The sequence below is a fragment of the Lagopus leucura genome, unplaced genomic scaffold (genome assembly GCF_019238085.1).
Source record: "Lagopus leucura isolate 7727_CA_CO unplaced genomic scaffold, USGS_WTPT01 Super-Scaffold_100159, whole genome shotgun sequence".
In the NCBI taxonomy this organism is placed as follows: domain Eukaryota; kingdom Metazoa; phylum Chordata; class Aves; order Galliformes; family Phasianidae; genus Lagopus; species Lagopus leucura.
In genome coordinates, this window is record NW_024962335.1 from 856,827 (window position 1) to 871,949 (window position 15,123).

The window sequence follows — 15,123 nt, forward strand, 5'->3', positions numbered from 1 at the left end:
AATGCAGATAGGGAGGAGTGACCTCTCTGTAAGAGCTCCAAGCTAGCAAAGCACAAGCTAAGAGGTAGGAAGCAACAGTGAGTATGGTGATGAACCCTAGTGAAGACATGCTGCTAAAAAATGTGGACTCTGTGTAGCATTATCATAAGTAGTTGATCACAGTAGGTCTATAATCCAAAGACATTGGCAGAGATCATGTCTGCTTACCAAAAAAAAAGTCCTAGTGTGACTTCAAAATACTTCATGATATTTGGTCTTCATCTAAGAATTTGAGTGTTAGGTAATAGCAAAGATCAATTACTCAGTACACTGCTTCTGACTGTTTGCTGTAGAAGACATGCAGAGAAAGTGTGTGGAAAGAAGCACATGGGGAGTAACAATTTTTTTAGGATATCCATCCAGTGCCAGAGTAAAGTAAACACCAAATTTCAATGGGAAGGGTGGCAGGGAGGCTGATGTTATGATCTTGCGAGACTTCTCTAAGAACTGCAGTGTGCATCCATACTAAGCACTATTGCCAGTATCTTCCTAATTATGGCAAATAATAGGGAATGCAGGTAAATATGAAGTATGTATGTAGTTAAACGAAATTAAAATAATGTAGTAGTGTAAGGAGGCTTACTTGATAAAAAAAAAAATACTGTGGCTGTCTGCAAAGAGAGCAAGAAGTAGTAGCAGGAAATCAAAAACATGTCTTGGATCATTCACCCATGCTGATAAGCAGTGAGAACTAACAGACAATATTATGCAATGGTTGCACCTTAGATCAAGATATGAAGAGGCAGATGAGGAGAGATGGTATAACTTGCACAGTAGACATTATAAATTGTGGGTGATACAAGCCAACATTAAATTACCAGTTTCAAAGAAAGAAGGAAGTAGACAGCAGATTGTGAGTTAGTAGTGTTTCTCCAGCTGCAGAGCAGTTCACACTTGTTTAAGGTCAAATATCAAAGCCAGTACCTGAAAATCTATCCGTCTTTGTTTTTAGGAAATATTCTTTAAGTATTAACGTATCTTCTGTTTTCTGGAAACACGTATTCCTAACCTTTCACTCCCAACCATTTTCATGATTATTAAAACAAAAAAAAATCCTTTTTTTTTACTGTTATCTACATCCATTTCTAGCAAAGAAACTTCTCTTCTATCCCCCAAACTCTCTCTCTACGGTAATTTCCATTGACTGCAGGGGTGTCTGCTGGTGATAGCGAAGCTGATAGACTTCAAAGCCACTGTTGTTGCCGCAGTTGGCCAAGAATCTGCTCATGACTGTAGCAGATGTTTTTAAGGTTTTTTTAAGTTTTTTTTTTTTTTTTTTTTTTTTAATAGACCAATGAGAACCTTATGCAACAGTTTTTTACTTAAATCCTGGACTGAATGCCAGCATAGCTACGTTGCATGACTTCAAAACCCTCTATCAGAACTGTTGCGCTTGTAAGAGGCAAGTTTCCCTTTCTAGCAGGTAAAAGCATATTTTCACTCTTGCCAGCTCCCTGATGTTAGATAGTTAGCAGATTCCCGTTTAGTCTTCATTGCTTTACCTTAACAAGTTGTTGTTGTTGGGTTTTTTTGTTTGTTTGTTTTTTTACAGTTTGTTTGAAAATTTCACAGTAAGCTTATGTTGTAAAGGAATGTTGAATGAAAATTCTGGAGAGTTCACACTGAGTATTGAATCAGAATGGCTTTGATTAACCCACAGACTTAATCCTAAGTTCTAGAAATATCTGCTTTTGTACTGCTTACCTTAGACATTTCTCCAGTAACTCTAGACTGAGCTGGAGTACTCCCAAACGCCCTTAGAATTGACAAAAACACTACTTTGGCAACATGACAGTGAAGTTATGAACCTGTAATGTTCTAAGAAATAAAGATGCCAGGCATGCAAACGTTGGAATCTATAACTCACCGCAGTGCACCAAAGATGATACAAAGTCAGAAGATGGAGATAGAGATACAAAGTCAGAAGATAGAGATATCTTCAGAAATAAAAAACTCCATGGGAAAAATAAGGAGCATTGAAAGAGACAAAAGAAACCTGCCAAACGGATGCTGGAGAAGTCAGTGTGCCTGCTGTGGGCATTGCGGCCTGGAGTTTGTAAATGGCAAACTGAGGACACAAGGAAGAGAGAAAGGAAAACCTAGCACTTTCATTCTTACAATGGATGTAATCCATTAGACTAGCTTATGCAGAGTGATGTTAATGGAGGGTTACCTTATTAGCCATAGTTAACAGCAGTTTTGGGAGTAAGCAGCTTTTGTTATTTGCTTCATTTACTTAGAAAGAAACAAATGAACAAATAGATTGCCTTTATTTTATTTTATTTTACCCTCTTCCACCTCCCAAAGAGGATGGCTGATGTTTTCATTAAGCTTTACCAGCTGGCCATATGGGATAGTCAGTAGGTCAGTATGTAAATACTTACATAGCATATTAGCCCTTTCTTATTCTTTCAACATTTTTGTTTACATTTCCCAATCCGTTAGTATTTAAGCTTGATTCCTTTGAGCCAAACACTCCATGATTAAATGCAGTGCATAGCAACAGAGAAATAATTATCGTTTTTAACCCACACATATGCATAAGCCAAAAAAAATCTCTACTTGACAAAGAGAGTATTGACTTCCCATGTAGTCCTTAGAAGGTCATTTAACTTCATGCATGCACTTCGCAAGATTTTAATGCACTTTACATGGACATATAATGTATGTGTATAAATGTCTGAAACCACCTGATGGAAGATACTGCAAATGTAAAGCAGAAGAATTACAAAATTACAAAAGAATTGCAAAAGATCTGGTCACTCACATCAGTAATGGTTCAAAACCAGTAACTCCTTGGTCTTTGAAGGGCCAAATTACTCAGAGGATAAATAGGTATCCTTATTTAAAAGTTGTCCTCTTTGAAAGACTTCCCCAAACATTCAGCCAAAGCAGAAGGATTTCCTTTAGGAAGCCGGATGCACCTTTTTCAGTGACTATAACTGGGTTTTGGATTATATATCTCTTGGAATTCCAAACTGTTAAGAAAAACAACAGCAGTTTATTCAGTAGCATTACACACAGATAGGATTAAATACTTGTTACATGGCTTACTTTTAGACTATAGAATTGCCTAACTCTTGTAAAAAGCACTGCAGTGTAGGTAGGATTATGGTCTGAACATGAGTAAGGGCTGGATAATTTGTCTCATCATTATCTGATAGATTGAAAATACCTTATTCCACCAATTATGGCATGTTTCTTACTTTAGGTCAGCATTATTGTATTAACATTTTTGATATGTTATTAAATATATCAAAATATTTCTATAAATATATATTTATATTTATATATAATATTTTAAATTTGGTTTCTTTTTCAAAGGTACTATAATTGCTTCCAAGAGTTCTCTCCCCAGCTGTTTCTAACTGGAGAAAAACTGTCTTCTCAACCTGAAATCAGTACTCACAAAATAGGGTGATTGTATCATCACATTCAAACTCTTTCAGAAGTCAGCCTGGCTCTTGTAAGCTATAGACACAGCTGTTGAACCAGTGGGATGAAGTAGGGAAATGGCTCAGAACAGACCTCAGCAGTCTCTGGACCCCTGACATTTCCTGTTTGACCCAGGACACATGCAACAGCTTCCTTGTTGAAGATCATAGACCAGAAGGAGCAAACAAATCTCTTGGCTCCTCTTTTGAGGCAGGTGTCCCCTCTCTTGATATTTCCTGTGGTCTGGGAGACATTGCCAGCTGTCTGCTCAGTTCATACAAGCAGTTTGTTTGAGAACTGTGGTTAGAGAGGGGAGCAGCCTTCATGGGACTCTGGTATCAGATACAATGAGGGAAAGAAAATTTATGTCGAAGTGTTGTATTGTAAATAATTATTCATATTAAGTCTTTAGAACAAAAATTCACATTAATAGTACAACTACCAGATACCTTATTTTACAAGGTTACTTGGGTTTCAGGTGTTGTATGAAATAAATACTATAGGGACATAGGAATTATACTCAATGCACACATACTGTCTTCCTCTGAAGTACATGTCATTTATTTAACTCAATTTTTTAATAATTATTGTTAAAACATTTGATTGCTTGATACTTCTAAAGTTGTACTTTTTGGCCATATAGACATGACTTTTGATCTTTATTAGAGAGAAAGAAGTAGTTTTGCCTGCAGTATCTCACTGGAACTACCACTGCTGTTGACAAGACTTCAAAGGTTTACATCATGACCTTAGCTCTGTTTTCTCATATTTAGGTTTCTCCTAATTTTTATCTTCTCTGTTTAACATACCACTTGAAATCTTGCTCTCACTTTACTTCCAAAGCTCAGATGTCTTCTAGCTTCCTCATAACTTTCTAAACTTTCCTGCAAAACTTCATTTCACTTGTGTCTGGGTTTCAGTCATAATCTCTGCATATCCTGCATCCTGAGACTAGATAGAGTCCTGTACCTGCCTGGCCTGAGGGTATCTAAGCTGATAAATATCTAAGTGGGTAAATGATAAACCTGCAAGTCCTCTGTGTGTTTAGCCTCGCTTATTTGTCATCCCTATCTCCTTCACACAACCAAGATATTTTCCTCTTGTTTGTATCCGTCATATCTTTCTACTCTGTATTTTCTTTATCCTGCCAGCAGTGCTACTGCCTTTCATGCCAGTTAGTCCAATAATCTGGTGCTGGTTTTTATTTCACGTAGTCCTAGCTCATAGCCACTTCCAGCAACATTTCTACCCCTGATTTCTCATAGGCAGGCCTTCTTTCCTTTCAGGCACCATTCATAGATAGCTAAACCATCTTTCTTCTGTTTTTGGATTCTCTATAGCAGCCTGGCTTGCTGGTTTCCTAGCTCCCCACTTCAGAGCCACCATGAACAATCCCACTAAATTCACATTACCATCATAATTCCTAACGGTGATCTTTGCAGCTCCTACATTCACGGTTTTCCAAGAGTTCATCCCTTTACAGTACCTCAAGGGCACTTCTCAGAGCAGTGCAGACACCTTCTGCCTGAGATGTTGTCCCTCTTCTATCCAGCTTCATTGATATTACCTGCACCTGGTATCACGTGGGGCACTTTGTCCACAGGTGCTCTGTGCTCTGCTTTATGGTTCATATGAAACCACAGCTGAAACTTAGTTGTTAAATATTCTTTTCCCCCTGACATTCTTCATAAAATCCACAGTAATCATGAGGTATGCAAATCTTTTCTAGTGAAAAATGTGGGTAAGTAGTCTCTAAGGACAACAGATGTTTGTTTCTTATCTTTTACTGAGAATTAGAATGAGGGAGAACAAAAGGCTAGTCTTGTAACTAGGCCTGTAAATGCATTTTTACCTGTAGAGTATTGCTACCATTTTCCTCCATTACCTTGTAGAAATCATGAATGATTCTTGCAAATAATCTTGTAGATTTTTATTAATATCTTTTTACGTTGTTGCCAAAGGTCTTGAAAAATGGGATTTTGAAGCTGATGGCAGTGACCTGGTAATCCTACTATAATTGATGATTATTTTGAAAGAGTAATAATTTCCTTGGAAAAATAGCACCAGCTTCACATCATTGTTTCCAAACCCTTTTGGTTATGCGTTGCAGATGACTCTCTCCTGGTAAGCTAGCTTGCTTATTACTTTTAGGGTTTCTGTGCTGGGAAAATGGGTTGCAAAAGAGACTGTGGGTATCATGACCTCATCATTCATATTCAAAAGAAGAGCAGCAAGATTGCCATAATACATTACTTTGTAAAATTATAACCCTGAGAAGTAATAAGATTCAATTGCATTTTTTTGGCAAAGTTCTATTTAAGAAAGTATCTGTCTTATGACTCTAGTTTATTCTTTGTCTTGATCATTGGTCAGCTGTCCTCATGAGGATTTTTCATCTCCTCAAACCTTGCATCAGATAAATCCCTCTTTTCCTGTGGTCCACTTCAGCCTTTGCATATGTGCCCTTTCTAAAGCGTTAACAGTTGTGTCTGAGAAACTTAAGCTACAGCGCTTTATAGTGCTGGAGAACAAATGCAGACCGCACAAGGAGCTTTTTTCCCTTTTGCTCTGCACAAGACCTGTAACACTACTTGGAACGAGAATATTCTGTCCATTGAGAAGAGTGTTGGATGCAGTGGACTGAAATTGTCCAAAATGGAGTGAAGGTATCTCTGTGCAGTCTTCTGTAAAGCTCATTGCTAAGCAGAGGATGCTGAAATAGGTTTTGCTGATTCTCTGTGTACACACTGCAAAACTAAGGAGATCATTAAATGAGGTCAGACTTATTCCTTTAAACTAAAAGCATGAATGGATAGTCAATATAGAATATTGAATTCATAATTAATATATCATCATGATCTTTTAAATGAAAGGTCAAAGAAAATACTGTGTGAGGAAATTGTGAGGAAGTGTACTTTTATAATGCAAAATAATTTCAGAAGGTGGCCTAGGAGTTTCCTTCTAGTCTGCTTCTTGTCTATATGGTTTTGTTTTAAATGCTTTTTGTAACTCTTGCCATCCTCAGCTTGCATCCTCAAGACTCTTATTTTTCTCTGAGCTTACATCTTAGTGTGAAGAGTATCTGCTATTCAGGTAGAGCAGCTTAACACCATGTAGAGTACAGTGGCAGAATAGCATTCAGGTATCTGTGTTTTATTTTGGAAGAGATAACAGTAAAAGCATGGAATATTTTTGCCCGTGGTGTGGGTGATAACATCCCTTAGGAGCTTAATGATGTGTCATTTTTGTACAGGTTTTTTTTTCCCTTACATCACAGTATAAAATGTGTTTCCCTGCTGTAGGTACTCAAAGGAATCTATAGTTGTCCTTTTAAGCAAGTGTTTATGCTGCTCAGCAATTTGTACTGTCTATTGCAATTCATTTTATGGCTTGCTCTGACTGCCTATCTGCTGTGTGTTTCCTTGTATAAGGATTTAAGGTTGCCAGAAAGAATATGTCTATGATCAACAAGCAGAAGCGATGGCATTGGACGTGCACTTCATGGAGCTTTAAATGCTTTTAGAAAGGGAAGTGTTAAAACTGAGTAGATGACGTTAGTACCACCACCGAGAAAGGAAGAAAAAAAGTGCCCTGAAAAGCTGTATTGACTAAATCTCCTAACAATGCTCGTGATTTTCCTATATCCTGCTCTGTGTTTTTGTATGGATTTTTCATAGCACAGGCAGACGTTCCCCACACTGTGATTCAGCGTCTGTTCCTAGCCATGCTCTTGCACGATTTTAACCTGATTTCACGGGAGGAACAGGGAATGAAACACTCTAGCTCATGGTTGTCAGCAGTGAAAAATAGCCAGGAATCAGACAAACAGCTTCATTGCTGAGATTATTTCCGGGATAAAAACTCTTCCAACAGCTGTTTGCTTTGGCCACTGCTCAGGTCTTTTTTTTTTTTTTTTTTTTTCATCAGAAAAAAAAGAGGCTTGCTTTTTTTTTTTTTAAGCTGTGGGCTGGTTATTTATGCAGTCAGGAAGAGGTCTCTGCTTCCAGTGTTGTGGTCTCAGAGCTGTTTTGACAGTTGGAGTACAGGGAGATTTCATCTCCTCTCTGCCTCCTTCTCTCCCGTCCTTCATTCACTTAACGTGCAGACCTGGAATGCTGTAGGAAGAAGAGAAAGCAAATTTACGAGTTCTTTAATCCCAGGCAGGCAGCTTTGTGGCAGTTACCTTCAAGAAAAGTTCACGCCCCAAAGGAGTGTTTAGTCTTACAGAGTCACTGACTCACTGAGCAGCGCGTGTGAGTGTCTGTGAGGGAGAAGGCAGAGATGAAGGAGAAGTTTTGCTTCCTTGTGAAACTCATAATACTATTGTTTTAAGGACTTTTTGCAAAGATGACTGCTACTTTTGTTTAAAGTATTTGTTCGGAATTGCTGAATCTGGAGTCTACCAGACTGAGGTCAGGAGCATTTTCTTTGGCAGAAAGAAGATACTTTTAGAGAAGCCATGCCTGTGCTTGGGGTTGCCTCCAAGCTAAGACAGCCAGCCGTAGGGTCAAAGCCTGTTCATACTGCCCTCCCGATACCAAACCTTGGCCCCACCGGCACGCAGCACTACTCACCAAAGTCCTTGGAGCTTACCGGGGCAGAGAGCTCGATGCTGTCTTGTCAGCTCACCTTAAAGTCAACCTGTGATTTTGGAGAGAGGAGAGCGCTTCAAGGGAAAACCCAGGAGCTGGAAGATAGCAAGGTTAGTTGGAAACTTTTCCTGCACATCTGAATTCTCAAAAAATGTTAATTTGCTTGGGCAAAATCTGATAGAAACTGACTGCCTGCACAGCTTGGGTGTGATTGGGTAAAAGATAGACTTTTGCTGTCAGCAGTGAACTTATATAGCAGCCTTGTAAATTTTGTTTGCTCAGTGCTGTCATTTGAATAAATATTCTGTTTTTGAAATATTAATGTTAAGTTAATGATAGAATAAATTTCACAGAACAATCTGATAAAGATCAGTAGAATCACAAGTAGAAAAAAATCGTCCCAGCATCCCATAAACAGAGCAATGACATGACTGCACTTAAAAAAAAAAAAAATAATAATAATAATAATTAAAAAAAATCTTGGCTTCTTCACATGATATTATGAAATTTATAAAGAGATCTCACACCCACACTTATGCCCACAGGGAGACTCCTTTAGAACGACTAATTGATTTTCTTTTCACTTTTCAAATGATCTGGATATTCTTGCTGCAGAACCTGAATAGCAGCTTCCCAGTGAAAAGTACCTGTGTTTTTTCTCTTCTGCACAGAACTTCTTCCTAGACTTCATCTAGCTCTGATTCATTATGATTAAAATTTTTTAAGAAGTTTTTCTTAATTAAGATTCCATAGCATTTTTAGACTGCTCATATAGTTTTTCATTTGTAAAGGAGTACTTTTGGATTCTTGCTTGATAATTTAAAAAACCACTCATGCTTTCCTAGTACTTTTGGTTTGTGGAACTGATGACCAAACTGTGATTAAACATGTATTTGTAGTTGCTTCATATTTAATTTAAGGACACTTGAGTGTAATCAGAGCTGTTACAGTAGCAAGATGGATGTAATGTATGTACTTGGTTTTCCCTTGTTTTTAGTTACTGAATTAATTCAGTATTCAAGAAGAAAGTTGGTTTTGTGGTGAAGCAAAGGGTTGGGATTCTGAACATTTGGTTTCCTTTTTAATCCCTGCCACATTTTCCCACGGGATTTTGGTCATGTCACTTAATTTTTCTCTTGGAGTTCTCTTTGTCACTTTATTCCCTGCCTTTCAAATGATGTTTTGATGATATCAAAGATGTCCAATAGACAGAGACTAGACTGTTCATTTCTTGATTTCCAGAAATGATGAACAATCCTTTTCTATGACATGAGTGCAACATGAAGATAAGAATAAAACTTTTCAGCACAATGTAATTCCTGCTTACTCATTTATCTTTAATGGAAAAGATTCCTTCTGTTTACTCTTTGATGGTGTTCTTTAGTGAGTATTGCATGAAAAGTATTTTAGATTTTCAAGTACTATGTTCAGGGGAAAAAAAAGATAGCATTGCCTGCTGAGAACTGTATTTCCTGATTCTTTGAAAAAATTGTAGAGATAGGTAGAACATCTTGTTTCAGTATTTAAACAGCTTAGGATCTATTAGTGATTAGCATGAGACTTAATGGGAGTCAGTTCCTCTGGTGATCCGCATTTACTTCCATGGCATCTGGTCCTGAGTACTGCTGAAGTACTGCTGAGTAAAGTAACAGACTATGTGGACCCAAATGGTTCTCAAATCTGAGTTTGAGAATTTCAGGTTTCTTTGGTTTGACTATGCTTTTGTACTTAGAGGCTGTTATTTGAAAAAAAAAAAAAAAGTCCTGCTAGGTATTAGATCCATCTCTCTCTTCTCAATGGAGGCAGCTGAGCACATTTAGAATATGACCCTTAAAGATGGTTTATGCACATGCTGGTCTGAAAACCTCCCCTGGCTGCCTAGATTTATAGATAGGTTGACTAACTTCTGCAGCTTTTTTGTATTCCCTTTTATAAAGTCTTGACATTTCCAGCAAAGCTTGGTGGATGTCCTTGTTCAGTTTTTTCCCAAGTACATTTTTTTTGAAGAATGTTCTTTTATTCACTTATCAAGTGAATTTCATGAAGCATTTTGGCAACAGAATTTGCATAATAAAGTGAGTGGTTATGATGAAGTTGATTTTAGGCTTTTGTCACTAATAAACTTGAATATCATCATCATCATCATTGAATATCAGTGCTGCGGATTCCTGCCTCCTGTTTCCCATTGCCTGGTCTCCTTAGGAGCATGTCTAAAATATCTAAGTAGTTCAAGCACAAATTTGAATGAGTTGTTAGGGTGAAGGTCACTTCAGGTTTGTTGTGTGGATGCAGATTCCACATATCAGTGTTCTAAAACTTGACTATTTGTAAGAGCCCATAGTCCTTTGATTTTTTTTTTATTTTTTTTTTTTGGTTAGCAAGGACATTCCTACATGGTTCTATAGTATACAATGGTGTTCTTTAGGAGCGTTTCCATTACAACAGTGTTCAGGTAAAAGGTCTTTAAGTCAAAATGTTGTAAATACCTAGCCAGAGTTTCTATATGAGAGTAAAATCTTCCTCTATAGTATACTGCTTGTATGCTTATGTTATATCACTGGGTATGAAACAGCACTGTTTTTTGAGGGTAAGATGATGAATATCTATCTGCAGAAGATGGCGGAGCTTATGAATTAATCATCTGGTTAACATTTGCCCTTGTCTGCTGGATTGCAGGCTTTAGCTTTGCTTTCTTCTATATTTTACACATCCTGCTCTGTGGATCACCAGCTTTGTGTCTGAAAGGCAGTTGGATTGACACGCTCTCTGACACATCCTCTTGCTATCTATAAGTGCTAAGGACCCCAAGATAAATTTGTGTTATGTATGTCAATACAGTAGGTCATTGCCACCCAGCTGTTTCCTCTATGGCCTTCAGTCTCACTGCACCTGATTGTTTGAGACTTTTGACACTTGTGTTGGCTTTCTCGCACAACTTCATTGCCAGGGTTGGCTAGGAATACAGCTGCAAACATCAGATCTGTTTTTCCTAAGCATTTTTCCTTTCTCACATGATTTTGTTGCTTTTGCATATGTAGTCTTGGAGGCTTTTTGTGGACATGATACAGTTTGGAGTTTAGTGAAAGTGACATTATTTTAATAAGAACTCTGTAGTAGGAAAAAAAAAAAAGAATGATTACATTCAATGCTCTTTCTTTATTGGCAAATAAGTTGCTAATCATTAAATTATTCTGTGTGTAATTTATTCAAATACACTTCTGTTCAGAATTTGTGCTTTGGTATGTAGGTCCATCTGCTTTCTTGCTAAGCCCGCTAATGTTTAAGCTGACTGCATGAGCACTTATGATGTGAATAGTCATGCAAAATATTTGAACGCAAGCATTCAGAGCACATTCTTTTTCCCTGAGTATCATATAGACAAAAGTTTATTCCTATATATGTACACAGGAAAAGAATCCAGCTGCTGAATTTGTGAGGTGAAATGCTGGCTTGCCTTGAAGCAGATGGAGTTTTGCTGTTTAGTAGGACCGTGCTTTGTTTTCATGAAAATCCACATCTGAAAATACCAATATTTGCTGTAACATTTTTCTAACTGTATATAGAGTAGTATTTTAAATCTGTGTCTCTCCTTTCATACTACTTGCTAAAATAATGAGACCAAAATTATCAGATTGCATTAGGCTGCCTTGTGCTACTCTTGTTGTTGTATTCTGTAAAAGTTATAAAATGAAAAAAAAAGAAAAAAAAATCAATATTGTGGAAATGGCTAAAACAAAGAAACTTAGAGTTTCTTTGTAAAAACAACTAATTTTGGTCACTAAGTGATAACTTTGTGCTGTACTGTGGAATAGTATCGGTACCAATAACATTTCACTCAAGGTGAATATAGTTTCTTTCAGCAGTCCTTGCGTATTTGATGCTGTGGCAACAAGGACATTGTCACAAATCTTCTCTGACAAAAATCTGAGCAGATGCTGGGAGCTGGCACGCATGCTGAGCATGTCAGGCTTCTGATCTGGCTGCCCAGAGCTACCCCTTGTAGTGTTGTGCTTTAAGTTCCCCATAGTTTCCTTCCATCATCAAACTTTCTTATTTCAAGAGTACTGCACTATCATTTAAGCTTGCCAACTTAGTTTTCTATGGACTGAATCCAATATATTAATTGTAGTGTTTTGATTATATGACTTCAAATATAAGACTTTATCCTTCTTTCCTAAGCTAATTCATTCCTGTACTCACATTATCTTACATACATTTTTTTGTTGTTGTTTTCAGTTTCTCTGTGCTATCTGTCCTTTGCTGTCTGCTTTATCTTCTTCCTTCCTACTAGCAGACATCTTTACAGGCTTCTACAGAGACTAATTTTTCTCTGTATCTACAAATCAAGTCATTATGTTATGACTACAACATTTTTATACCTTAAAGGAAAGTGTTAGGTTCTACAACTGACCCAGTATATGTATGTATATAAACTTAAAACTTTTATAGATACATAATTTTATTTTTTTTTTAGGGTTTATGTTAAGATTCTCATAACATGGAGGATTGTAGAATCACAGTATTACCAAGGTTGGAAAAGACCTTCAGTATCATCCAGTCCAGCTGTCCACCTCCAGGGACAGTGACTGATCCACCTCCCTAGGAAGTGTGTTTCAGCACCTGACTACTCTTTCAGTGAAGGAATTTTTCATAATATCCAACCTGAACCTCCCCTGGTGCATCTTGAAGCCATTTCCTTGAGTCCTATCGCTGGTTACATGCAAGTGGAAGCCAGCTCCCACCTCGTCACAACCTCCTTTCAGGTATTTGTAGAGAGTTGTAGAGATACTGGCATCCAGAGGATGTATGGACACTCTCTTAAAAAGTGATCCAGCCACACCAAGCTCATCACTAAACTATCTAATTTCGAGACAGGAATATCTCAGGGGAACTCAGAAAATGGATCTACTGCCAAGTCTTCTGGATGTAATGGCAAAGAATATGATGTCCACCTGATGAAAGACATGTGAGCGGTTTCTTCTCTAGAGCATTGAAATCTGAGCATCTGGATTGGGAAAGTGGTCTGTAAAGCAGCAGAACAGAGATGAATAGATGCGCTCTACATGGGGAATATGGCCCTGAAAGACTAGACTCTGTAGTATAGTTGTACCAAGAAAGCAACGTTGAAGTGATCTAAAATAAAATTTGACATCAATGCCACAAAACAATCCTAAGTGCTTTGATGTGATTAGGCGAAAAACATGTACTGCTGCTATTGTAAGGGCTCTTGAAGTTCATTTCATTTAGTGTCATAATTCTAAGTTTCATTATTGATCTTAAGGCTTCTGGTGTTGGCATCGTTCAGCCAGTGCTTTTGCATCAGGACATTGGAATGAGCATGGAAACCCCTGATTTCTGCCCCATCAACTGTCAGCAGAATATCAGCAGTGTGGTAACTCCTGCCTGTTGCCAGATACCAGACTTGAAGAACGGCTAGGATCCTCTATCCTCTGTCTTAAGACAGTTCTTAAGACAAACATTTTTGCTTTCTTTGCATGGGTGGAGCTCCCTGACTGTGCCTGTGGGAGTACTATGCACACTGGAAACCAGATATGTGCCATGAATGACTTCCATATCTCTGTCTTTATTCAACTAACCCTTCCACACCATAGCTTTTTTGTGTCCCTTTCCCACCATTCCCCAGCACTCCCAAGTGTGGCATCCGTTGCAATCCCACATCTATTTGACCTTTCAGATTCTTGGATACCTTTTTGTCTGGTCTCACAGGGCCAAACTTCACAAAGTTTCTTGACATACTTAGTCTAGGGAACATAAATAAATGAGTTTATTTCCCCACTTTGTCATACCCTTCCTTTTCCCAGTGCTAGTACATTGGAGATGTCTGCCTTGTGGGTTGGCAAGAAAGGAGGCTGCTCGTTGCGCCGAGTGTTTCATTTACAGTGCTATGGCCAAGGCAACAAAAAGGACAGCAGAAGCAGCCAGAGGCCGCCCATCTTCTTCCCACAGTGACTGCTAGTGCTGGGAAGCTAGCACTGTTTCAAAAGCACTGACTAGCTGCCAGAAATTTCAGTCGGCACTGCTGACACCTGGGACTGCATGTGTTTAAACTTCACACTGGCCCAGTGAAGCCAGGACAGCTGGCAGGAGTTCAGATTGTCAGCATTTTCAGCTTCTTGCCTTGCGGTCTGAATTATTGCTTTATCAAACAGATAACAGCATCTTTAATGTGCTTTGTGTATTCAGCACCATCTGACTATGCTATATTATAACTGATTTAAGAGTCTCATGCTGCATGAGTTTGGAAGCAACTTTACTGTTACATGTTTATTTTCTGATCATCTGTATTTTCACTTAGTTAAGATAAATTAACAGTAAGACAAGTATATAACTCTAAAAGCTTTTGTATTTATGAGCAAATTGTAATGAGTGTGGGTTGAAATAAGCCTTTTGTTTATAATTTTTAATTGGGATTATGAGTAGGAGGATATTTACTAACCCAGGTTTAAAACCTCTGCCTACCTTTAGACTTCTTTTTCTATATTTCTCTAATAAAAGAAATTAGAACTCAGCATATTTCATATTAAATGGCTACGGAGAGCTGACGCAAGGCACTGGTAAAAAACAATTGCTTTTACTCTTTTGTATTGCATCTGTGCTTAGGGAAGCTGGCAGGGGATTTCCTGAACAAACAAGTTTAAAAAATTCTCTTTCCTTGAAAATGGAAGTGTTCCTGATTGTATACATACAGCTCCCAGAATGTGTGAAAGCAGCAGAGCTCCAGATCCCAACGCAACCCAGCAACGTTTGCTTGGTGCAACACCAGAGCTAATAAATGCAGCCCCTCTGGGTAATCTGTTCTCCATGACCATAAATGGAGATAAGTGGTCTCTGTCTCTACATAAAAATAATGGGCTTATACTATACCCCAGGAGGTTTTTGTTAGGCATCAGTGAAGCTTTCCAGCAGTTAATAGTAGTTAAACAGAGGAACACATTATATTCAGAAGGTATACCATCTCTGCCACTGGAGAATTCAAAAAGCCAAGCAGATGTACACCTGCTGGTCGTTGTGTGGTTACACTGACCCTTTCTTGTGC

The 15,123-nt window shown here is 38.1% G+C and overlaps 1 protein-coding gene across 4 annotated transcripts in view; it reads left to right on the forward strand.

Annotated features, from left to right (window-relative positions):
* Window positions 1–5,567: 5,567 nt before the first annotated feature.
* NAV3 (neuron navigator 3) overlaps window positions 5,568–15,123 on the forward strand; it is a 253,829-nt gene continuing 244,273 nt past the window's right edge. For 3 of the 4 annotated variants that reach the window (XM_042890143.1, XM_042890144.1, XM_042890142.1), the window contains exon 1: window positions 7,497–8,176. In XM_042890143.1, coding sequence (XP_042746077.1) covers window positions 7,934–8,176 — 243 coding nt within the window. In that variant the 5' untranslated portion in view covers window positions 7,497–7,933. Of the gene's footprint in view, window positions 5,599–7,496; window positions 8,177–15,123 lie in introns of those variants that run through there. The other variant, XM_042890140.1, reaches the window with a different exon arrangement.